Genomic DNA, 24216 nt, shown 5'->3' on the forward strand with positions numbered 1-24216 from the left:
TACAGCTGGCTGAGTCTTCAAAGGCTGCCGAATGGAATTATGGCTGGCCGTTCGCCTCTGTAAGCATGTGGGAGATGTGGGCGTCCTATCTGGGGAGGGCAGGCTGGTTTTGGCGATAAGGAAGGAGATGATGCTGGACAGTGAGAGAGCATTTGATGAATATTCTATTACTGGGTGTCTTTTTTATGTGCATTTTTAGATAATAGAAGTGAATATTGATAGAGTGCTTTACAGTTTTTAAAGGAGAAATGACAAGGGCTGATCATTTAACATTTTTTATGCACCAGACACATTGATACTAAGGTCACACAGCTAATGAAATGACCAGGGCAGTATTCAGCCTGAGGTTAAACCTGTGCCCTTAAGTGGTGGGTTACCTTGCCTGCCAAGTCTATCCTGAGAGGCTTGTGGGTGCTAGTCACTGCTATTCTTCTTGTATAGATGATGGAGCAGAAAAGCCAAGTCACAGGCTAAGGAGGGGTAAAACTAAGAGTGGCTCAGAGTCCTGTGTGTTTTCTGTGTCCTCCCGTGATAATGATATTCCCTCACTAGTCCTGTGAGCTAAATTCACATACGAAGAAGGAATCTAAGTGTCTTTTCCACTAAGTTAGCTAATCGGTCTGGTGTGTGTGTGTGTGTGTGTGTGTGTGTGTGTGTGTGTGTGTGAAAGAGAGGGAGAGAGAGAGAGTTGGGGAAAGGGAAGGAGAGTGCAATTTACCATTGGTTTTTTGTTTGTTTGTTTGTTTGTTTGTTTGTTTTGCGGGGGGACAGAGTTTGGCTCTTGTTGCCCAGGCTGGAGTGCAATGGTGCAATCTCAGCTCACCGCAACCTCCACCTTCTGGGTTCGAGCAATTCTCCTGCCTCAACCTCCTGAGTAGCTGAGATTACAGGCATGTGCCACCACGCCCCGCTAATTTTTTGTGTTTTTAGTAGAGATGGGGGTTCCACCATGCTGGTCAGGCTGGTCTTGAACTCCCGACCTCAGGTGATCCACCCACCTCCCAAAGTGCTGGGATTACAGGCGTGAGCCACCGCGCCTGGCGGGGGTATTTTTATATAACAAAAGCCTAGTAAACATCTATAGAAAATACACAGATGAGTGAATCGTGGGCAAAGAGTTTACTATTTGTATGGCTGGTAGTCCTAAGCTTCGGGGTATCCAGTTAGAGTTCTGGTATTACAAAGTGGAAGGGAGTGTGCTTTTAAATTATGTATCAGTACTGCCGTCAGTGCCTTGGTCTGGGAGCAAGAAACACGACAAAGGAAGAAAGACTAAGTTTGAGTCCCCTCTCGGTAATGTTTTAATGGCAGTCTTAGACCTGGGAAGTTTCTTCAGATGGTTAGTTTTCATGTTCTTAACTCGGGGCGTTTGGTCTTCTAGAGTTCCTTTTGGAAAGAATGTGATCAGTAGTGAAGTTTGAGAGTAAAATGGCTAATTTGTCTTGCTGCTTATAACAGGGAGAAATCTCTTCTTAGCCTGAAGCCACTGAGACACTTCAGAAGATTTGTAGCAATCTCTAGTGTCAAGGAAAAATCCAATGTTTGATGAAAAATATTTAACTCCTGAATGTGTCGTTGTTGGAGGTTGATCTAACAAGTTTGCAAACATATTGTTTGTGCAGTTAATGCAGGGAAGTGTCTAAAATATGTGGTTCTGCTAAGTAAATGGTTCTCAAACAGCCTTCCCTCTTCCTGCTCATGAGGTTGAGTGATGAGAATCTTTTTCTACTTTGCAAACAGACTAATATAATTCTTACTAAGTTTTCCTCCCGTCTTTCTTTACCCTTTGATATGACTGCCTTCGGCAGATGATAAAAATATATGAAAAAGTAATGAACAAACATTGAAAGCCTAGAAATGTGATTTTCCTTTAAATAGTTTATGCATTATTTTTGAGATGGAGATTTTCATATTATCTATTAATATCTTTTTAAAGCACCACCATTTCCAAGTGTTAACTATATTTGAGAATCACTCTACTAAGTGTCTTTAAACTTTTCTCACATAATCTTAAGCGCATATAAATGCAGAGGCCCTCATCTCTTACTCTGGGTGTTCTATAGTTCCAAATAGAATGGGAAGGTTCTCTGATTTTTTAATCACTTATTCAGCAAATATGTGATTGTTTTCTATGTGTCAGGCACTGTGCTGGGCACAGAAGATCCCATAGTGAAGAAAACAAAACCAAAGAAAAACACAATCTGTGTTTAGAGGCCAGTGATAGAGTCAGAAATCAATTAAATATATAAATACGCTAGTCCCCACTTATCCAAAGTTTCACTTTTCTTAGTTTCCATTACACATTGTAATGTCTCCTAAACTCTTCACTCAGGCACGACTTGAAAATTTCACTAGTTACTAAGCGAAAATTAGTGATATACTATAAGTATTGTTTTTATCTCTCTGGTGCCTAGCAGAGCATCTGGCACATGGCTTACTAATTGCTCATTAGTTCAGTTATTGACTAATGGAGAGACAGAAACACATGTGGTAGTTTTAATGGCCCACTAGGATAAATAACAAACTAAATTGAGATAATAGATAATAATCTATGAGTTCAAGATTGAGAAAGATCAACATGGGTTTGTATTTTATAATTGAAATAACCTCCTACATCATCAAATTCTTTTCATAAGTAAATTGAAGTTGGAATGGTTCAGTTCCTTGGCTGGGCTTAAACAGTCATTGGTAGCAGAATTGCCTTTTCAACCATTTTTATTTTTCTGTAAAGGCTTTGCAGCAGGGCTGAGAGTTTATATGGTCTGTGGATGTATAGTTTTGGATAGGTAGAGAAGACAGCATTCCAGACCTAGGGGTCTGAGTTAACTGCAAAGTCAATGTGAATAATATGGCTTCTGAAGATAATGAGGAACCTTTCACTGAGGAACCTTTCATGGTCAAGTGTGTCTGCAAGGGTGTGAGAATGGCATGGTGTGACTGTTCTGCGGAATAATCAATGAACTCTGTTGCCTTTTGACTTCTTTTTACTTTTTCTTTTTTTCGAAATGTCTTGTTGCAGAATGGTAGGAGCGCAGCTTCTGGAGCTAGAATGCCTGGTAGCCTTGGGAAGTTACTTAATCTGTGCCTCAATTTTCTGATCTGTAAAATGTGAATAATATTGTGCATATCCTCATATTTCTGATTCCTTAAGAAGGCCCTCATATTTACTACTGTAAATTGAATTGTAGCTCTGTAGCATAGAAGAATAATTTTGTAAATTATTATACATCAATTAGCCACCTCAATATATTTAAGGTCCTAACCATCAGCCATGATTCCACAATCTAAGGAAAACACCCACTCTTTAGCTGAGCCAATGTTTCTGTTCCATCCTACGAGGTAGAGTTCTATGATTTGATTATTCCAGAAGAGCTCTGTAATTATTGTTTCAGATGTAGAGAATCAGGTTGGCTCTAGCCCTTTAACAACCCTATCTTGAGGGGCTTGCTTGGTCAGGTCTGTAAGTATCAACAATAAAACTATCAAAAGTTCTGTGTTTATACGGGCAGAGACTATTTGAGATGAGGCCCTCATTCTGCAGAGAGTCTGAGAGGGAAAGAGAAAAGGAAGGAGTGAGGGTGTTATCTGGAGCATACCAATGAAATTTGACTTCTTAAAAACCCAGCTGTGAGATTAAGTCAAAATCTGCTTGTTACAGATTAAACTTGAAAAAATAAGTCATGGAACTTTTAAATTTGTTGCTTTTTTAGACCTTATTTTTTATTGGTTTATTAAGCAAATATATTTTTGTTGCCAACAGTGCATAAAACTCTATAGGATTAAAAACAAAATATTCAAAGGTGAGGGTTTATAATTCAGTAGGAAAGCAATAAAGAGGCAGCCAGTTACCACAATTCAAGGTAGCTGTGTATGTTTAATCAGAAGAAAATTTCAGGAGGCACATTCAGGAGGAAGAAGCATGTCTAGCAGGGCAGAACATCCTTTTAAGGAGGAGACACTGTTTGAGTTGGACTTTGAAAGGTAGGTGGGATTCAGATAATTAGGTTGGGAAAGAGGGCATTCTTGGTAGAGAAAAAAAGTCCTGGGGATGGAAACTGGTATTAGTGAGGGATAGTGGACGATGAGCCTGAAAGGGAAGTTGAAGAGGTTCTAGAGGGCCTGCTCTCTGTAAGCAGGCAAGTGATCCAGCCAGAGCTGGGTGTTAAACATGGAAGGTGACGAGAGGGAGGATGGGTTTGCAGGATGATTCGGGAATCAGCAGAACCAAGTCATTGGCATCGTGAAATATCTTACTGGAAGAGGCTGAGCCAGAGGTACCAGGACAATCCAGGTAGGTAGCAGTAGGAAGGTGCCACCTGTGCTGAATGCAGAAAGGTGTGGCTGAGTGCACTGACCTGGTTTGCAGAATAAGGAGCAGCTGGTGACTGGCAGTGACATGGGCAGTGAGTAGGTGGGGAAGGGAAAGCCCAAGTTGCCTGCAGGACTCACAGCCAGAGTTTCTGGTTGAGTGATGGTCTTAAGGGGCTAATTTAAGAGATAGAAACTGAGTTCATATTATCAGGTCTCAATATTTATATTTAAATTTTGACATATGTGTGTGTGTGTGTGTGTGTATAACATTTTAAAAGATGAATTTAAAGAAATGCTAGTAGTTTAACATTATGGGCATTCCGAAAGAGAAAAAGTTAATTGTAAATCCCATCATGTTGACTGATTCTTGTATACTGATTTCTCATCATATCTACTTATGTGTTTATAGTTATATTCATTGTGTGTATAGGACTTTTTTTCTTTTCTCTTCTCTTTTCTATTCCTTTTCTTTTCTTTTTTTCTGCAGGGTTTCACTGCCACCCAGGCTAGAGCTCAGTGATGCAATCACACAATCACAGCTCACTGCAGCCTTGACCTCCGGGTCTCAGGTGATCCTCCCACCTCAGCCTCCTGGGTGCGCCACTACGCTGAACCAATTTTTGTATTTTTTTTGTAGAGACAAGGTTTTGCCATGTTTCCCAGGCTGGTCTCGAACTCCTGTGTTCAAACAATCTATCTGCCTTGGCCTCCCGAAGTGCTAGGATTATAGATGTGAGCCACCACAGCCAACCTGTTTCTTGCTTTATACTTTAAATCATAAGCATTTTCTACATGGTTCTCTCTATATATCTATATCTATATAGTTATTTAAGTACATTTTTAATGTTAGCATAATTAAGAATTGTATTTATTTTTATTTTTCTGTTATTTCCATTTTATTTATTGCCAATACAGAATACTTCCTGTATGTTCTGCATGAAGGAGAAATCTGTAGGCTGCCCTAAGCAACTATCTGTAATTTATATCTTTATTTCTATGAGAAAATGCACCCTGCATTCTACTGAAATTTTAGGCTACAGTCTATTTCTAAAACATGAACTACTTGTACACTGGAACAAAAAAATAAGTCTTTTCCACTCAACTTTTGGGTGCAAGTTCTAATACTCTTGCTGGTCTTCACGTCTAATACACTTGCTGGAAGGACATCGACTCAGCCCTTCCACAGTAATTTCCTTTTCTTTTTCCCATCTTAATCACATGTTATCATCCAGCAGTAATCAACACATAACTGACCAATCCAGTTTGTTCTTCATAAGGGTTGGAATTAGTAGATCCCATCTTGGCCAACTAAATTGCCTTGCCATATAAACACAGCTGAATCTCCTAGAATTCACTTGAAATAGTAAAGCAAGTTCATATTCTAAAATAAATATGGTTGAGACTATGTCTCATGTATTGGAAACCACCCCAAAATACAGTAGGCAGTTCAGGCTGGGCTCAGCTGTCCTGTTCTTTTGCTGATCCCAGCTGTGCTTGCTCATACATCTTCGGTGAGTTGGTGGCTTGGCTGGGGATGGCTGACTTATAATTGCTGCATTAGGTCCAGGTGGGAAGACTGGTACCTCTTTCTATAAGGTCTTTCATTTTCTGGCATGGCAGGTTATCTACATGGTGGCAGTGGCAGGGAAAATTGAGGAACTCAGAGGCCCTAAGTGTTTTGGGGGTTTGGTTTGTTTGCTTGCTGATGTCCCATTGGTCATTTCGAGCTAATGGTCACTCCATACCCATATTTAAAAGGTAGGGAAATAGATTGTTTCTTGATGGGGATATCTACAGGGGTAATTAAGAATTTTAGAACAAGAAATGTTTAGCTGTTTACCATATTAGAGCCTTAGTGAGGTTGATGTGATTTTCATGGAATTGCACAAAAGAAATTATTTGGTCTAATATGTCAATATTTATTTGTGATGTTTAGAAACTGAAATTAAGGATTACAACCTGGGGAAAATGTTGACTCTAGAAATAGATTTGTGAGTCCTCTAGTTAGAGATGACAGTTATAAGACTTGGCCAGGGGAGAAAGTTTAGAAGGGAGAAGAAAATATAAATAATGAACAGATTATTTGTTCGAGTGAATTAGCTAAGTTAATTATAACTAATATTTACATATTTTTTCTGTGACTATCACTGTTACAGTATTTCCTAGAATTCAGCGCTAAGGGCATATCTGATGAATATCAATAACTTATTCCTAGTGGCAATCAATAAAGGCCAGAAAAGAACCTGTGACATGACCATAAACCAATGAGGAATTTGAAAGATTTTCCACCTTGAGTATTTAGGAGCTCTAGCAAAATCTGTAGACTAAAAAATCTCTCAGAATAGCTGTTTGCCAGAAATTTGGCAAGTTGAGCCAGAAAGTGATTTGGTTGATAACCTGCTAATAGTGGTAGATGTTTTATGAAATAAAATAACAATGCATTTTCTTAGAGTCAAAAATAAAGATAGAGGTTGTAGCCCAGCTACTTGTTGTGACCTCTAATCCAGTCTCTGAAGCAAAGGGAAGGATCAGTGGCTCATCCTAGTTCTTCTCTGGAAGTCCTAGATTCTAGCTCTCAGCCTTTTGGAATTGGAACAGTGTTGTAGAGCAGGGGCTTCCAATCTTTTAGCTTCCCTGAGCCACATCGGAAGAAGAATTGTCTCAGGCCACACATAAAATACACTAACACTACTGATAGCTGATGAGCTTAAAAAAAATTGCAAAACAAACTCATAATGTTTTAAGAAAGTTTACGAATTTGTGTTGGGCCACATTCAAAGCTGTCCTTGGCTACATGTGCCCCATGGGCCGCAGGGTTGGACAAGCTTGGTGGTAGAAGTTCTGAGTTATGTCTACAAGGCATGTGGGATAGAAATGAATGAAACAGTAGTTCTCAGGTGGGAGCAATTTTGTCCTCAGGAGACATTTAGCAATTCCTGGAGACATCTTCACTTGTCACAACTGGCAGTGGGAAGGAGGAGCTGGGGGAATGGGGGTATTGCCACTGCCATCTACTGGGTAGAAGCCAAGGATGCTGCTAAATATCCTACAATGAGCAGGACAGTCCTGCCAACAAAAGGAATTATTTTGTCTAACATGCGAATAGTGCTGAGATTGAAAAACCTTGATCAAAGTAAGAAAAAAGGTTTGTCTTTGTCATCAACATTTTATTTTTTTTAAAAATTTCAATAGCTCTAGGGGTACAAGTGGCTTTTGGTTGCATGGACAAATTGTGTAATGGTAAAGTATGAGATTTAGTGAACGTGTCGCTTGGGGAGTGTACCTTGTACCTCATATATAGTTTTTTATCCCTCATCCTCCTCCCTCCCCCATTCTGAGTCTCCACTGTCTATTATACCACTCTGTGACATCCATAATTTAAATTGAAATAAGGAAATGCCCTCTGAAAATTCCTTGTTTACTCTGTGACTCCATCCCTCCCTCACTCCAAAGATAAACATTCTGCCATTTTGCGAACTTCAGAAGACTAAGTCTGCTTTGTTGTTTGTGCCTGAACCATGAGGGAAAAAAAATCTCTGTTTACATTTCATGGTCGAGGTACACTTTCAGCAATGAACACTCCGTTTGGCTGCACATGCAGAAGGCAGCACACCCTTCACCCCATAGAAGGGCGTTTGGTGTCTCAGTATTCCTGTGCTTGTCACTGAATTTTGTGTTCTTGCTGCCGAATTTGACAGAGTAAAAAAAGAACTGGAGTGTTTCTAAAGAGAAGGAATTATGTAATGATTTTTAACTTTATGAAGTTTAAAGCCAATCTACATGAGAGGCCAGAAGGAAATGTGTGTTAAGCAACAAAGCTAAATTCTCAGCCAGCGCCAGAGTCGGGCTTTGAAATGCGCCTGGCATTAAGGTTTTCACCATACACCAAGAGAGAAAAATGCAAGGCCTTCTGTGGGCTGTACTTTTTGGAGCCCTAACTAGCTTATTTTGTTTGGTTTGATTTACAAATAACATCTGATATTTTGAAAAATGAAACCACAGTTCCCCCCAAGAAGGAGTTGTGTGTTAATTAAGATAATTTTTAACAGTTTAAGAAAAAGGAAAAATAATTTCTTGTTCATTCAATATGCCCACGTGCCCACCATATGGCATGGAGGTAGACTGACTCCCCAAAATCAGCTCACATTTTGATGGTACCCTTTTCTTTCCCCTAGGTTTAATTTATTATATGTGTTATAACGTGAAATTTAGAGTTCCATAAAAGGATGAATACAGCATTACACCTTGTGTATTATGTGTTAGACCCTGACATGCCTTCCCAGAGGGCACTGCGTTTTCCCATTCAGAATGTTCATTGTAGCTTATTGTAACTTTTTATTTTATGACCATCTTCATACCAGATGTTAGCTCTGCAAGATAAGAGATTATCTTATTTGTTCACTACTGCGTGTCCAACACCTACACTGGATGTGGCCTCTAGCAACACCTCAGCAGATATTTGTTGAGTGAATGAATGGGAGCCTGAATAATCCAGCACACAGGTAGATGTAGTGTGGCCATGAGCTGCTCTCTCATCACTTTAGGAATCACTTCTTCACCCCCGAATCCCCTGGAAATGGTCCTGCAGAGGGCTCTGTTGAAACCTTGATAGAAATGAGCTCTTCAACTCATAAATCCTATACAAGTTACCATTTATGATGGAGAGTGCAGAAGATAGATAGGTTCTCAGCAGAGCACAGTGGTAAGTATCAGAAATGTCTCATCGGAGATGCTTTCTGGTTATACTAGAGATGATTTTCTCCCCATCCAGAGCGAGGTCCTGCCAGATTAGTGTAATTTGGTAATCCCTCATTCAGGATTACCAAATTATAATTTCCCTAACTAGATCACCTGAAACTCCAGTATTACCTTACTTGGTTACAAAAACTGCCTTTCGCCAGTCAGTCCACCTGGATCTGACATTCAGATGCCCAGAACAGTTTTCTTCCATACCACCAGGGCTGTTTTACTACATTGGCTACACATTTTACAATAATGAGTAGGCACATAGATGCACAGTTCCACTGAAACTGTGAGGCTGACCATTCATCTGGACATTTTATAGAAGATACTGAGCATGGGCCAAAGCCCAGCTGCTCCTAGCACCTCCCAGGGCCCAGCAAGTTGCTGTAAACATGGCAGGCATCACAAAAGGTAGACCTTACTGCTAAGAAGCTGAGAAATCCAATGGTGTGTGCATGTGTGTGTATGTGTGTAAGTATACAGATTTAAGTAGTGTATCTAAACTGTTCTAAATAAGTGCTATAGGAATAAGCGTTTTGAGTTGTCTGCCCATTCTGTATCATTAAATATTGTATATTAAGCAATTTGAGCAAATTATATTTCTGTTCTCCAAAGCATGTTACTTCATTAGTATATAATATAAAGCTTTGTAAAATATGTGGGAGTGGTGGGGTATGAGAGATTTCAGCCAGGTTCGCTAGGACAGTAGGGGTTGGTGGGAGGGCAGTGATAGGATGGTACCCAGGTTTCAAACACAGGTGACCATTGCCTTCCACTCTCCCTGCATCTTTTTTCCAAATGCGCAACAGTCAGTTCATTGCCACTGGAACAACTAGGATCTGTCTTCGACATCATCTAGATCTTATTAAGTGCCTATTTTATCTCTCTGACTTCCAATTTGCCCTAGTTTATCTCCTTTTAGCTATAATTTATTGGCCTGACCAGCCCTAATATGTATGAAACACTTAACATAAGGCATTTAAATTGACATCTAGTAAAGTTCCAGCTGGTCTTTCCAGCATCATCCCTGGCCTCTGCTTTCACGCTTCCATGCCTTGCTCATGACACTTCCTTTGGTTGGTGCATCTTTCCCTCCCTTTTCTCTCCAGTCTTGGCGCTTTGTTCACATGTCCTCTCATCTGCAAAGTCTGTCTTCTCCGGAGTTATTGTGTCTTCTAACCTTCCAAATTATTATTTACCTCACAATTGCAAAAGCACTTATCACAGTCAGCCTTGAAGAACAGTTGCAGGCATTCATTTCTCCAATAGATGGTGAAGGTTTTTTTGATGTCAAAGACTGTGCTTTCTTTATATTTGTAATCCCACAACAATTAGAACCTTAGTGAATAATGACTGGAATTGAATAGTAGCCTAAAAGGGAGGACAGAAGGAAGAAAGTGGAGCTGGATCAGAAAAATGAGAACTTGTGGCATTGATAAGACATGGAGAGAAAACCCAAAGGTTCTGTGTTTTCGATATGGATTATCTGATATTTCTAATTTTTTTTACTTGAAATAAGCCTAATCATCTATGTTGGAATAGCTACCATGTAGCATGGCCATGGAGCTGGTCTCTCATCACTTCAGGAATCACTTCTTCACCCCTGAATCCCCTGGAAATGGTCCTGCAGAGGGCTCTGTTGGAACCTTGATAGAAATGAGCTCTTCAACTCATAAATCCTATACAAGTTACCATTTACGATGGAGAGTGCAGAAGATAGATAGGTTCTCAGCAGAGCATAATGGGAAATATCAGAAATGTCTCATGGGAGATGCTTTCTGGTTATACTAGAGATGATTTTATCTCTACACAAGTCAAATGAGACTTGTGTAGCTTCTGTGAGAAGACAGGCTTAAAGGTCTGTCTCATCTGCACTATTTCTTTAAACATTCATTTAATTTATTTGTTCCTGTAACTATCCTTGGGAGGTGGGATCGGAATTTTAAAGGTAAAGGGCTAGAGGGCATAGACAAAGTCACACAGCAATTAAACACCAAATCACATGCATGATCATGTCTCATTTGTGGCCCTGACATCACAGCCTCTGCTCTGCCCTGATTGTGGTTGCGGGGCAGGGTGTGCCCGACAGAGAAACCCCCGATCATGACCAGGACATGTCCTTGGGACAGGATTAATTCAGGATGTTCTTTAAAGAGCACGTCTGTGATTCTGTACTCGTCATCATTATCTGTACACATCCATCCCTCTCATCTTAACGTGACCACACTTTCTAGATTCTTGTCACTTGTGCCCAAATCTTGCAACAAATCAGCTTTGCTTTCTCCTTTCAAGTCTAATTCTAATTTTTTTTCCCTAAACCCAGGGTTTCTGTACACATTTTAAATTGAGGGATTGCTTCTTGCATATAGTAGCTGTACAATTATCTGGGACTTTTATTAGCCATTGTAATGATTTTTCCCTTTTCATGGAAAGCTTTGCCCCTGTTTTCCCTATTTTCCATATGGCTCATTTATGGAGGCAGTTTCTGCAAGCTGGTATAGATTGCAAGACGCTGCCCATGAACTCAAGTTCCTGCTGTTACACGGTAATTTAGTCAATATGCTTTAATGACCCTGTGAAGGATATATTTTTAATAAAATTGCCCTCAATATTTAGCTGCTTCTGTTTTCCATGGGGCCAGCGTGCTCAGAATGTTAATCTAAATTTGTTGCCCTCTCATTATGCAATGGAAGTCAGATGATTTCAATTTGTTATTGCCCTAAATTTTCTACCCCTAGTCTGTGTTTTAATCCAGCAAATTAATACATGCTAAGCATTGGGAGCATCAACAGTTTCAATAAGTCATTTTTATCTGCTGCATCATCCTGGCTAGATGCTCTGCCCTTAATACATCTTGTGAGTCCCAGGAGGGCATGGACACCATCAGCCCTGTAATTAAATCTGCTGTGCTTTTTCATGCAACAAACTGCATGAGCTTAAGGAACTGGTTCTGTTAATGTGCTTTACCTTCCTTTTGTTATTTCCTGTTGTTTCCAGGGTTGTTTTTGGTTTTTTTTTTTTTTTTTTCCATATAGCTCAGTGAGTCTTTGACTATTGGTGGCCAGACATTAGGTGTGGAAAGCCTTCCTTCCAACATCTTGTGAACATGGTCAGCATTGGCTGGGGGCCTGGGCGCAGGTATCCTCAGTTTCTGTGGACTGTTACAGGGAGGCCTCCCTCTACATATGCTGGGCTTCCCTGAAACACAGGGAGTCAAGCTTCCTGCATTCCCCGGAGAATCTTGATTACCGATACTGCTAACTCAACACCCTCATGAAGACCTCACCATGGGAACTGCTCCTGCTTCTAGCCGCTGCTCTGAAAAGCAGCTCTTGCTCACAGAAAACTGGGTCAAGTTTTGAACGCTTCTTCCTAAACCCACCTTTGTGTACCTTGCATGAACACATAGAGCCGCAGAAGGCAGAAAGTCGATCGTCAGTCCTATAAGCAATGTTAATAATTAACCAGTGCGGACAAATATTTGCCATCATTATTTTCATATCATAAAGTGGTGCCAGTCTTTATTGCCAATACTTAAAAAATCAAGAGCCCAGATGGACCAAGTGGCCTCTGCTGGCCACCACCACCTCAGACTCCCCGCTCCCCTCCATGAAACATGGCACTAAAAATAAAAAACCTCAAAGTAAGAAAGCATCATGTGACAATGTCCCGAGGGCCTTTCAGAGGCTCCACGGATGGTATAGTCTAATGAGAAGATTGCAAATAGGCAGACAAGTCATTTATGAGACTGATGTCTGCTCTGAAGTAAATGAAACAAGGAGATGTGATACTGAGTACTTTAGAGAGGGGGATCTAGGAATGTCTGTCTGAGGGGGCGATGTCTAAGACTGGAAAGAATCCAATCAAGCCACCTGGCAAAACAAATAGAGGAGGAGCCAAGGACAGGGCTTTTCAGCCATGGGACCACCACTATGTACTTACAGGGGCCTGGAAGACGTAGCCTCCCTCCAAGCCCAGGGTAGGTCCTGGTGACCCCGCTGTCCTCTGCTTTCATCCCTCCCTGCCTACCAAATCCCAACTCCCAAAGATTGTCATGAAACAAAAGAAAGCTATTTCCCGTGAGGCCAAGAGGCAGTTGCTCCCCAATCCCTTTTTCTCAATCGCCATGGCACTGAGACAATTTTTTTTTGAAATGAAATCTCACTCTGTTGCCCAGGCTGGAGTGCAACAGTGTGATCTCGGCTCACTGCAACCTCCGCCTCCCGGGTTCAAGCGATTCTTCTGCCTCAGCCTCTCGGATAGCTGGGATTACAGGCAGCCACCACCACGCCCGGCTAATTCTTTTTTTTTTTTTTTTGTATTTTTAGTAGAGATGGGGTTTTGCCGTGTTGCCCAGGCTGGTCTCGAACTCCTGATCTCAAGTGATCCGCCCACCTCAGCTTTGCAAAGTGCTGGGATTACAGGTGTGAGCCACTGTGCCCAGCCAACTGAGCTGATTTTTATCTGGTGTTGATTCTTGGATTAAGTCCCTTTAAGAATCAAAAGACTGAGGAGCACACCTGCAATTAATACCCACGCTTGTGACTAAATATGGCAAAAAAAAATCCTTTTTCCCCCCTTTAATTGCATACATACTTGCTTTCCCTGAAGGAGCGACTGTTCCTAGGGCTGGCCTAGCTGACAGCTAAGACTGAGAGATGGGGAGAGATTTCTTGTCACATCTGACAATTGCAGTTTCCTGTATTAAGTAAATTTGCTAGGCTTCCATGCTCCTTCATGAATTGAACAGATGAGAAAAATGCTCAGAAGACTGCCCCTGGCAGGCTAAGCTGCAGGCAGGGCATGGCTGTGGGGTTTGAGATCAAGGAGCGGACACCACCTTCGTGTCTGTTTTCTGCAGCAAGAAAAGTCAGAGCTAAGTGAAGAGGGAGAGAGTAGCCTCTTACCTACAAATTGAGAAGCAATTCTTAAAATGCCACAGCCTTTTATTGATCTGTTCCCTAAAGGCTCTACAGGTAGAAAGTGAAGTTTTTAGTGGTCCTTAAATACCTTGCGAATGTCATTGACCCATTGTCTATGTATCTTGGAAAATAAGGGGAGTAAGTAAACCCCATGCAGCATTCTGGAGGAAATTGCAAGAGGGAAGAGGAAAATGCTATAAAAGAATTTCTCATTCCATGTGGATTTGGGAAGGGGATAGGAATAGAAAATGACACTGACATTTGAGTCCCAGAAGAGGTGGAGATGGCTTTGCCTAGCGTGTGAGTACATGGAGTCAGATTACTTGAGTTCAACAACTTGCTACCTGTATGACCTTAGGTAACATATTTAATCATGGAGTTTTGGTTTTCTCACCAGTAAAACGGGGGCAATAATAATAACACTTATTTCGAAGGTCAACCTAGATAATTCATGTGAAGTGCCTAGCATTAAGCCTGGCATTTTTAAAATGACTGCTACTAAACAACTCTTTTGTGGTTTTTGCTGTTCTTGGACACACCTCCTGGAGCTGTTGATAGATGCTGTTTCTGGCCAGTCTTGCAAGCCCTTTCCATGGGGAGAGATTAGCAGCTTTTGTTTTTTGCAGGATGGTCTCTACTTTATTAGGCAATGTGTGGCCACTAATGAGAAAGCAGTGGGTGGGATATAAGGAAACATTAGGTAAAGCAAATAGCAAAGGAATCATAAAAAACAGGACTGCACAAATTGCATATGAAACAACAGTGAATTTCCATACTGTTAACCCCTTGTCTCTTCTTTCATCTCTCACTTTATTAAAGGTTTTACTGTGCATCACCTACACGCCAACATTTGATCTGAATGGGAGTGCTGTGCTGAAGATTGCGGAGGTGAGTACTGCTTGTGTCTGTGCCTCCTTTTCACAGCTGCTTTATCTCTAACTGGGATAAATATTGGGGTGGAACTAAGCCCCAGCACTGGAGTGAATTCTTCTCTGATTACTACCGGGGGGAATTTCCGCTAAGGAATTGATCTGTGGGAAGCATGCTGTGTGGTGCACCATCCTTAGTTGTAATGCCGTGTGTCTCAGAGCCCTGCATGCTTAGATTTGCCTCACTTGAGGCCTTCACCATGTAAATAACAGTACTGGTTCCCCTTACTCTGCTCTACCCAGGTGTATTGCTTTCTCGGTTTAATTTGCCTATGATTCATTGAAAAGCATTTGATTAAAAAAAATAGTTTTTAAGAAACCAAGTTAGGAGATTTAGAGAGATGTTTATAGATTAAATCCCCTCCCCATCTTCAAAACCCTGAAGAATGCCTTTTGAAATGATCATTGAAAAGCCTTCTCGTTTCAATCTGTATTGCAGCCCAGAGTAATGTGTGCCTTCCAGCACGCCCAAGAATGTGTCCAACAGAAAACTTGGCTTCTTGAATGCCTGGCATATGCCTTTGGCTTTTGGAAACACTTATCATTTCAAAGCTGAACTTTAATATGCTTGGAATAATTTCCCTTCCATTTCTTGAAAAGAATATCTACCGGATTTGTATGTTCTGATAAGAGTATACATTCAAACCACAAAGAGGAATGATTTTCTGAGTTCTGAAATGATGGAGAAAAAGGCTAATTATCAGCACCCATGGAGAGTACTTATATTAGCAGATACATGTGCTTTTTATGGTATCATGTGATATTAAAGAGCGAAAATTAAGAGAAAATTATTTTTGAGCATGTAGAAAATTTTTATGTGACTGTCAAAAGAGAAAGCAGCAGCCAATCAGCTGACCTCTCGTTACAATATAAGTCACTTTTAAAATATGGATTGATATAGATGGAAAGAACACTTTCCTTTAACACATTTGTATGTATACTCTGTGTTTGTTTTATTAGCATTTGTTTTTAATTGAATTTTAAGAGAGCCCTGTGAGCTCTTTCATTATTTGCAGGTTCACTTTTCAAAAGACAGTGTTGTTTCTGAAAATAGCAAGAAGCAGGATTGGTGTGTAAGAGGCTTGTTAGCCCTTTGCCATGTGAAGGAAGAGAGGGGAGGTGTCAAGCCACTGCCCCTGCTGATGGAACTGGGGGGAAGGGGAGACAAGGAGCAGAGGGTCTTCAGGAGGGAGAGGGCTGCCAGGGATCGAGGTTGTTGATACTAACAACCTCAAGAGAACCAGTTTTTGAATGAGAGTCAGAATGATTGAAAATATAATTCCTGAGTAATAGGCACACACCACCAAGTTCGGCACGAGTGAAGGGTGTTCACTGAGAGTATCTGGAAGCCAAAATAAAAAGACTCAGCAGGCCCATCCAGATAGGATGCAACATCGAAACACTGGCCTCTTCCAAAACCAGGAAAGGAAAAACAACAACAACAGATCATAGCCAAAGAACAATATAATGATAAAGGCATCTGAGCTTGGTAGGAGGGAAAAATGGGCTCCGGAGTCATACTGCTTAGATATGAACCCGGCTCTACACTGCCTAGTGGTGTTGCCTCGGATACCTGTCCCAGCCTCATGTTTGCTCTCTGTAGATGAAATGATAAGGGATACCGAGCTCATAGTGTGTTTGTGCTAATTTGACAAGAAAAATGCAATCCATATAAAAAGCTTTTAGTGCAAGTCCAGCCACATAGTAAATGTGAAATGTTTGCCATTGCCACGTTTGAAATAGGGAAGCAATTTATAAAAGCACCTTAAAATAAACCATTTAAAACTCCTGTGGAAATGTGAAGAAGGAATCTAGATGTTCTCTTCCTGCTTACTTTTGTATACATTGACTATTACTCATGAATAGTGTTTACCCTGAAACCTGCTGATCAGGAAGTGGGATGTGTACTTAAGTATGAAAAATGAGGCTATTTCCCCAAGGTTCTGAAACTATAAAAGGATCATTAAGCTCTCAAAATGTAAATAAGAGGGCAGCCTTCATCTGTGTATCTAAATTTAACTTGCTTAATTAAACTGCAATAATGAAAAGTTTTTAGAACAGCATCCTCTGTGACAGAGGGAGCATAAGAAATATTACCAAATATAAAAATGGACAATTATGAAATATCCAACAAGTGCTTTCTGTTCAATTTCATGAAATCATTACTAAAACTTCATATGGATGCATAGCCCTTCTCTTCATTGATTGAAAGCTGAGCCCAAGATTTCTGTCAATATTATGCCCAGAGTAGTACATATGTTGAATTTTCCAAGGAAAGTTACCCTCATATAGGAAAAAGCTGTGGGAGCAGAAATTGCCAAGGTCTTGGAGTAAAAGAAAAAGGTGGGGCTGGGCAAGGTGGTTCACACCTGTAATCCCAGCACTTTGGGAGGCCAAGACAGGCGGATTACCTGAGGTTGGGAGTTCGAGACCAGCCTAACCAAAATGGAGAAACCCCGTCTCTACAAAAAATACAAATTAGCCAGGCGTGGTGGCGCATGCCTGTAATCCCAGCTACTCGGGAGGCTGAGGCAGGAAAATTGGTTAAACCTGGGAGGCGGAGGCTGCGGTGAGCCTGTTCCATTGGAAAGGTTTTTTATACCTGCCGAAGGCTTCTCTGTGGGATTTCTCAAAAGCAGAAAGCCTAGTTCATAAGTGAGTGTTTGCTGGTTTGGTCTTACTGACTCATGGAAACTTCCAGTCTTTGATTCTGTAGCATGCTATCAGGGTTAAGCAAAATCTGTCTCAAAGGCCATTTTTTTTTGCCTCTAAGATTCATAATTTCAGGGTATGAAAAACACCTTTTTTATTATTACTGCTTCCATCCAGCCAGCTCTCCATTCTAATATACTGGTTAATAATAATAGCTACTAGTCACTGAGTGCCTAAGGCATGGCAATAAGTGGCATTTTACATGTATTCTCCTTTAATTTCTGCCACAACTAGATAAAGAACACAAGCAAAGTGAAGTTTGCTTGCTCAAGTTTCTACAGCTAGATATTCAAATCCAGACTTTTTTTTTTTTTTTTTTTTTTTTTTTTTTTTTTTTTTTTTTTGAGACGGAGTCTCGCTCTGTCGCCCAGGCTGGAGTGCAGTGGCGCGATCTCGGCTCACTGCAAGCTCTGCCTCCTGGGTTCACGCCATTCTCCTGCCTCAGCCTCTCCGAGTAGCTGGGACTACAGGCGCCCGCCACCACGCCCGGCTAATTTTTTGTATTTTTAGTAGAGACGGGGTTTCACCGTGGTCTGGATCTCCTGACCTCGTGATCCGCCCGCCTCGGCCTCAGACTTTTAATATTGCAAATATGTACTGTTAATCACTCTGCTATATTGCTCCCTGGCTCCCCCTCAGTCTTAGAGAATGTTAGCAGAATCTTGCCATAATAATATTGGCAACCAACTGAAGTGCTTAGGAGTCTTATACCCTTGGACCTTTACCGAGGCATTTAGTTAGATAATTGTTCTATGGTGTTTTATATATATAAAGCTCAAGTGTTTATTCATTTCATTTTTTTGTGACCATAGATTCAAGTGGCCATAGGAAATATGTCACTTTTTCCAGTACCTTTCCATATGGATAGTGTATCTTTTCTGAGCATTATATATAACACAGAGGATGGAAGGTTTGTAATAGTTTCACTTGTTGCCCTGGGGAGCTTGAAAAAACATTGACACTCAACACCTGCCACCAACGGTTCTAATTTAACAGTTCCAGTTGTCACTAAAGTATTTTTTAGATTGGGCTGGTTTATAGCTCTTGAAATGTTCAGTGATACTTTTTTGGGGCCGGGGGGGATGGAGTCTCACTCTATTGCCCAGGCTGGACTGCAGTGGCACAATCTCAGCTCACTGCAACCTACGCCTCCTGGGTTCAAGCGATTCTCCTGCCTCAGCCTCCTGAGTAGCTGAGATTACAGGCGCATGCCACCACACCTGGCTAGATTTTTGGATTTTTAGTAGAGATGGGATTTCGCCATATTGGCCAGGCTGGTCTCTAACTCCTGACCTCGTGATCCACCCCCCTCAGCCTCCCAAAGTGCTGGGATTACAGGTATGAGCCACCGTACCTGGCCAATACTTCTTTTACTCTGATATGGTAGCATTATTTCTGAGACATACCTGAAATAAAATGTTCTACAATTAAGGAACGGATAGTCTCAGATATAATCCCGCAGAAAAGTACACAGATGCCTTGGTCTATTTATCTCGGAAGCATCTTGTTATGTTATGTTCTCTGTAAGACTGGGAGGAGTAACCCCACCTCCTGGCAAGAAAACTAGCCAAGGAAGCAGGACCACGGCCTCAAACCAGTTGAGACCACTAGAGTGAGGAAATCGCATTTCAAAGAGCTTCACTTTTCCTTCCTGAAACCCTTTCTTTCCTGTGTGCCAGTCTCTATTGATTCTGGTTTGACTCCTCTGAGGAGTCTGTTCTTTAGCTAGTTACTGCTAGATGGGCTTTGAGCATGTGCTTCTTTGGCAAGGAATTTCCATACCTCCCTTAAACCTCTTACTTGCATGGCTTGTGAAGAAGTTGTTTGGAGTTAGAAGACACACAGACCAGTGTCTCTGCTTCAGTTTGGACTGGTTCTCAGCCAACCTTCTGTAGACCAAGTAGATGGCACCTGGGAAGGTGCACAAATCGATGGGTTAAGGTGTCTTAAGCCATTTTAATATGCCAACTTAAGCCAAGAAGACCATGGAGGAGGAAGAGGCAAGTCACAACCAGATTTCTCCGGGTATGCCTGGCACTTTTAGAATTTACTTTTGAGTTGACATCCAAAAGGAAAACTAGGAAACTTCCCTACCTAACGTGGTGATCAGACTTAGACAGCTGTTTCCTAGAAATAATAAAACAACTGCAGTTCACCCCGTGTATGTGTATGTGTATGTGTGTTTGCATCAGCAGGACCCATTTGATGCGATGCCTCTTGCCACATACCTACCTGTTGACCTGTCTTAGGAAGGAGAGAATAAGGAATAGCCTGGCAACTGAGTTGTCAGCATGATTAATCGTGAAATTTAGACTTACAGTGATAGCCAAGATTTTCTCTGGTTCTAATGTGTTCAAGAAGCATTTATAGTCTTCCCTGCGTAGAAGACGTTCCTTCTGCTTTTTTATAGCTTAATCTCTGATCCTATCTACTTTTAATCACCATAAATTATTTTTCATCCTTATAAAAGTTTTCCAGCTGAAAATATACTAGCTCTCCTCTTTATAGAACTTACTAGTATTATGCATGATTTTAACAAAGCAGTGCCAATAACCCCATTCAGATGGGAAAGAGAAGGTAATTGCACAGTTCAACAAAGTGGAGGTCATATGTATTTTATAAAACTAAGCACATTTTTATTGTGGCATCTTCTTTAATATTTGTCATCCCTTTGGCCAGTATATATTGAATGTATATATAGCTATGTTACACTGTGCTGCTTCCTATTACTTTAGTGATTTCTCCCTGGGTTTAACCTAGTATTGTTATCTATCAGTCTACTTACTCAGTGATGCAAAGCTTTTATTGCTTATGTATGGCCTGCAGACTTGTGTTTTCTTGTTCTTTCTCCTTCTGCTTTTGGGGTTTATTTTGTATCATTAACCATTTGTGTTTGCTCTCAGTTCTGTTTAGCATGTTATAAAGCTGGATGTTTACAAATCAGTGAAATGATTACAAAGTGTCCCTTATAACCTCCTCACTGCCCTGCATCTTTGTGTGTTCCCTGTGATCAGTGCCTATAGGGCTTTTCACAAGGTATTTGACTTGGCCCTTTGAGCCTCTGGCAGAGGTGCAGGACTTAGGCTTTCCCAGTGTTGATTCTGCATAATGAAAGCAAAGAGCACGGGCAGGTAGAACCAGTAATGGGCAGAATAAAAGAAGAAACTGATGAGCTCTGTCCCAGAAATTCAGACTGCCTTTGGACATGGTATTCTCTTAGCTGCTGTGATTCAGTGTGCTCATTTAGTACTGCCCTGAGGTAGAGGAAGAAAAACATTAAAAATAGTTGGTCTTGTATACAATGAACAGGTTTAAAAATGGAAGCTCTAGTTCTATGAATCTTACTAATTTACCAATATATTATTACAGGAAGTGTAAGAAACTTTCCTTTAGAAGATGTCAAGATAGCTGAGAAAACATTTCTTTCTGGGTACCTAAAGATAACCATGTCATCAAATATATGGTAATCTTTTATATTTAATGGGATACCTTTTTGTCATATTCAGTCTTTATACTCCCAACTTTAGCCAAATGGCTTCTTAAATTAATACTTTTTTTAGCTCAGTAAACATGCTTACCTTTTCCCTGAATAAAATGCCTACTGCAATAAGTCATGTCCAGTAGTATATGTATATAGTATTAGCAACTAAACACTAAAAACAGTGCTGGCATTAAAACTAAAAAAAAAAAAATACATTAGATATTTGGAAAGTTCTTGTCTGTTTACAGCACTGCGTTATATAAAATCCAATTCCTCATGCATGCACTTTCTTTCATGAGTCTAAAGTGAATGATGTAATTTTTTAACAGAGATTGCATAGTGGTATGTTTCTCAGTATTCAAGAGAGTTTATATTAAGTGTGTAGTTCAGCTCTCAAAATAGCTCCTCTTTCATCTGTAATGCTTTTAAGGCTTAAAATTTGCCCATAAATTTAAAATGGCAGAGCTTATAGATCTTAAAGATCAACAGTTATAAAGATTTCTGGGGAAAATGTAAGATTTAAAGAAAACTGTTAAATTATGAAGTACAAATGATACACGATGGAGAGTTTGGCTTCATCAAAGTGAATCACTGCACTCATTTAGATGTGTCTTCAAAGTTTTAAAGCCATTTCATCACATGCAAAAGTAGAAGCATTTCAGGGTTATAAAACACCTTTCGGGGGTAGGTAGGGTCTCTGTCACCCAGACTGGAGTGGCACAATATCATGGCTCCTTGCAGCCTCTACCTTCCCAGGCTCAGGTGATCCTCCCATGCCTGGAGCTGGCACTATAGGTGTGCACCACCATGCCCAGCTAATTTGTGCTGGGCATTTTTTGTAGAGATGGGGTTTTGCCCCCTTTCGCCCAGGCAGAGCTCAAACTCTTGGGCTCAAGCGATCCAGCCACCTCAGCCTCCCAAAGTGCTAGGATTACGGGTGTGAGCCACTGCATCTGGCCTAAAACACCTTTTTTTTTTCTAAGCATGCATAAATTATTGTATCTTCAAATCTACTATATCCATGATTATTTGAGAAAATGAATTAAAAGTCACGTGCCCTAAATACTTTTATGAAAAATAAATACTTTATAACTTGCTTTTGCTTTTTAACTATGAAATTAATTAATCTAGGCCAACTTTCAAATGTAGGTTTGGGAGTTGTTGGGTTTTGTTGAGGTTGAGAAGACTTTTTTTTTTTCCCCAAATACAGTTTTCAGTTTCAAATGCTCCTTTAACATATTAACATTCAATAGGAGATAAATTAAACTTAAAAAAAATTTATATTCACCTAGTTAATTCTGCTAGGTAAACATAGTGAGGCACGGCAGAAAGAAAAAGGTAACATGAGGCCTGGCAGAAAATTCCCCAGCTTACGCAGAAGCAGCAACAAAGATTAAAATGCAGTCTCTTGCCCATCTCAGTTGTCAATCATGAAATTAAATTTGCCACGTAGGTAAGAACCCTGGATTTTCATTGTAGATAATCTTGGAGCTATTCCTAGAAAAATAATTTAGGAAGTTAAACACCTCTTTTTGTTTTCGTGTCTCTAAATATGCTTTGTAAAATTGAATGCCTTATGGAGAGAAAAAAAGTAGGCAAATTTAAAGCATGCATTTTTGTGCTCATCCCTGTGGCTTCCAGAAGAATTAGAGGCAGTAAAATCTGAAAAGTCATGACTTTTAGCAGCATATTATCAAATGAGGGATTTTTTTTTTTTTCTATTTGAGATTTCTCCATGTAGTAGCCACCACTGGGTCTTTTTAGGCTCAACTAGACATGGAGACTTGCAAGATCCAAATAGGCCACCCTTAGTGTTATATTCACTTTGCAGGACACAGGACAGGAAACAGAAGCAGGACAGTGTTAGGCATTGTTATTCCTGGGGGTCCTCACAGCAGCCTAGAGAAGAACCTCTGGCTCTCAAATGACAGCATAGGTGCAAGGAGATGAGAGCCATCTCGGTGAGTGCAGTCACCTTGGTCTAGAAGCCCCATGTCCTACATAGGACCAATATTTCTGAAACAACTGTATTAGCAGAGTTTGCAGAGTTCCTGCAGAGGACGCGTCAATTCAGAGAGTCAGTAAACCTAGGGAAGCCCAAACCTGTGGCTACCCACCAGGTATTTATAGTTGATTCACAGTTCTCCCAATTCAGATGTAGCGTAGGAATTTAGAAACATTTTTGCCATAAGCCCATGCTACCTAGTAACACAGCTGATGTCCTGCCTTTATGAAATTTCCAGAAGAACACAGCTAGAGGGTTGACCCAAAGTCAAACTCATTCACAGAGCAGGAGAAAGGGTTTTGCTAACCCTTTTCCCACACTGCACAACCTGGGAGTTAATAAATTCTGTTCTATTTCACTACGAAGGGAGCTTTTTCTGATTAATTTCCAGCCACCTGAGTTGATTCTAGATAGAATTATTTGGCACATCTAAAAATCACTAATTTGCATTCCCATGATGCTCAGAGGAACAGGTTGTAAGAGTGGTTCCTTAGGGAAATATTACTTTTCCTATATACTTAAAAACAAATTTCCAGGGATTTAAAATATATTTAGTTATATTTAGTAATATAACTAAATATATTTTAGTTATAAATCTGGCTGACTTTCTGTTTAAGAGGGATTTGATAGCCTCTCTGGCCAATCCCAAAGAATGTTGGTAATAAGCTGATACCTGCAGACATGTGTGTTGCTGTCTTATTTCTTTAACAGGTGTGCATTGAGACGTACATAAGCAGCTGTCACCAGCGTAGCATAAACACTGCTGTGCGGGCAACTCTCAGTCAAATGCTGAGTGACTTGACTTTACAGTTACGACAGAGGCAGGAGAATACGGTGAGTCTGTGACACCCCCACGTTCATCACATTCCTCGTGGTGTCTGTGTATCCCATGCCCCGGGGTCCCCACTGCCAGGGCTGCCTGCCTCCTGAAAACAGTAGGAAGGGCTTGCTTGTTTTAACAGAACATTTATTTGTACACATTAAGCTCTTTAGATGTTTGCCTGTTTCAGTCTAAAGCTTTGAGAATTGCTTTTCCTTAGAGTTTCTGTGATTTTTTGAGTTATTTTAAAACTTATTTTTTAATTATTGTTTTAAAACTTCTCATACTGAAAA

The 24216-nt window shown here is 40.5% G+C and overlaps 2 protein-coding genes across 4 annotated transcripts in view; one reads left to right on the forward strand and one right to left on the reverse strand.

Annotated features, from left to right (window-relative positions):
- The window catches only part of ARFGEF3 (ARFGEF family member 3), a 190869-nt gene that overhangs the window by 53719 nt on the left and 112934 nt on the right, over positions 1-24216 (forward strand). For all 3 annotated transcript variants that reach the window (XM_055265344.2, XM_063622611.1, XM_063622614.1), the window contains 2 exons: positions 14796-14864; positions 23815-23937. In XM_055265344.2, the coding sequence (XP_055121319.2) occupies positions 14796-14864; positions 23815-23937 (192 nt within the window). The remainder of the gene's footprint in view (positions 1-14795; positions 14865-23814; positions 23938-24216) is intronic.
- PBOV1 (prostate and breast cancer overexpressed 1) lies at positions 2501-5727 on the reverse strand. Its single transcript, XM_063622740.1, is given in 2 exon segments — positions 2501-2813; positions 2815-5727. Coding segments are annotated over 2 exon segments (408 nt in total). The 5' UTR covers positions 3163-5727; the 3' UTR covers positions 2501-2753.

Source organism: Symphalangus syndactylus, chromosome 2 (genome assembly GCF_028878055.3).
Source record: "Symphalangus syndactylus isolate Jambi chromosome 2, NHGRI_mSymSyn1-v2.1_pri, whole genome shotgun sequence".
Classification (NCBI taxonomy): Eukaryota; Metazoa; Chordata; class Mammalia; order Primates; family Hylobatidae; genus Symphalangus; species Symphalangus syndactylus.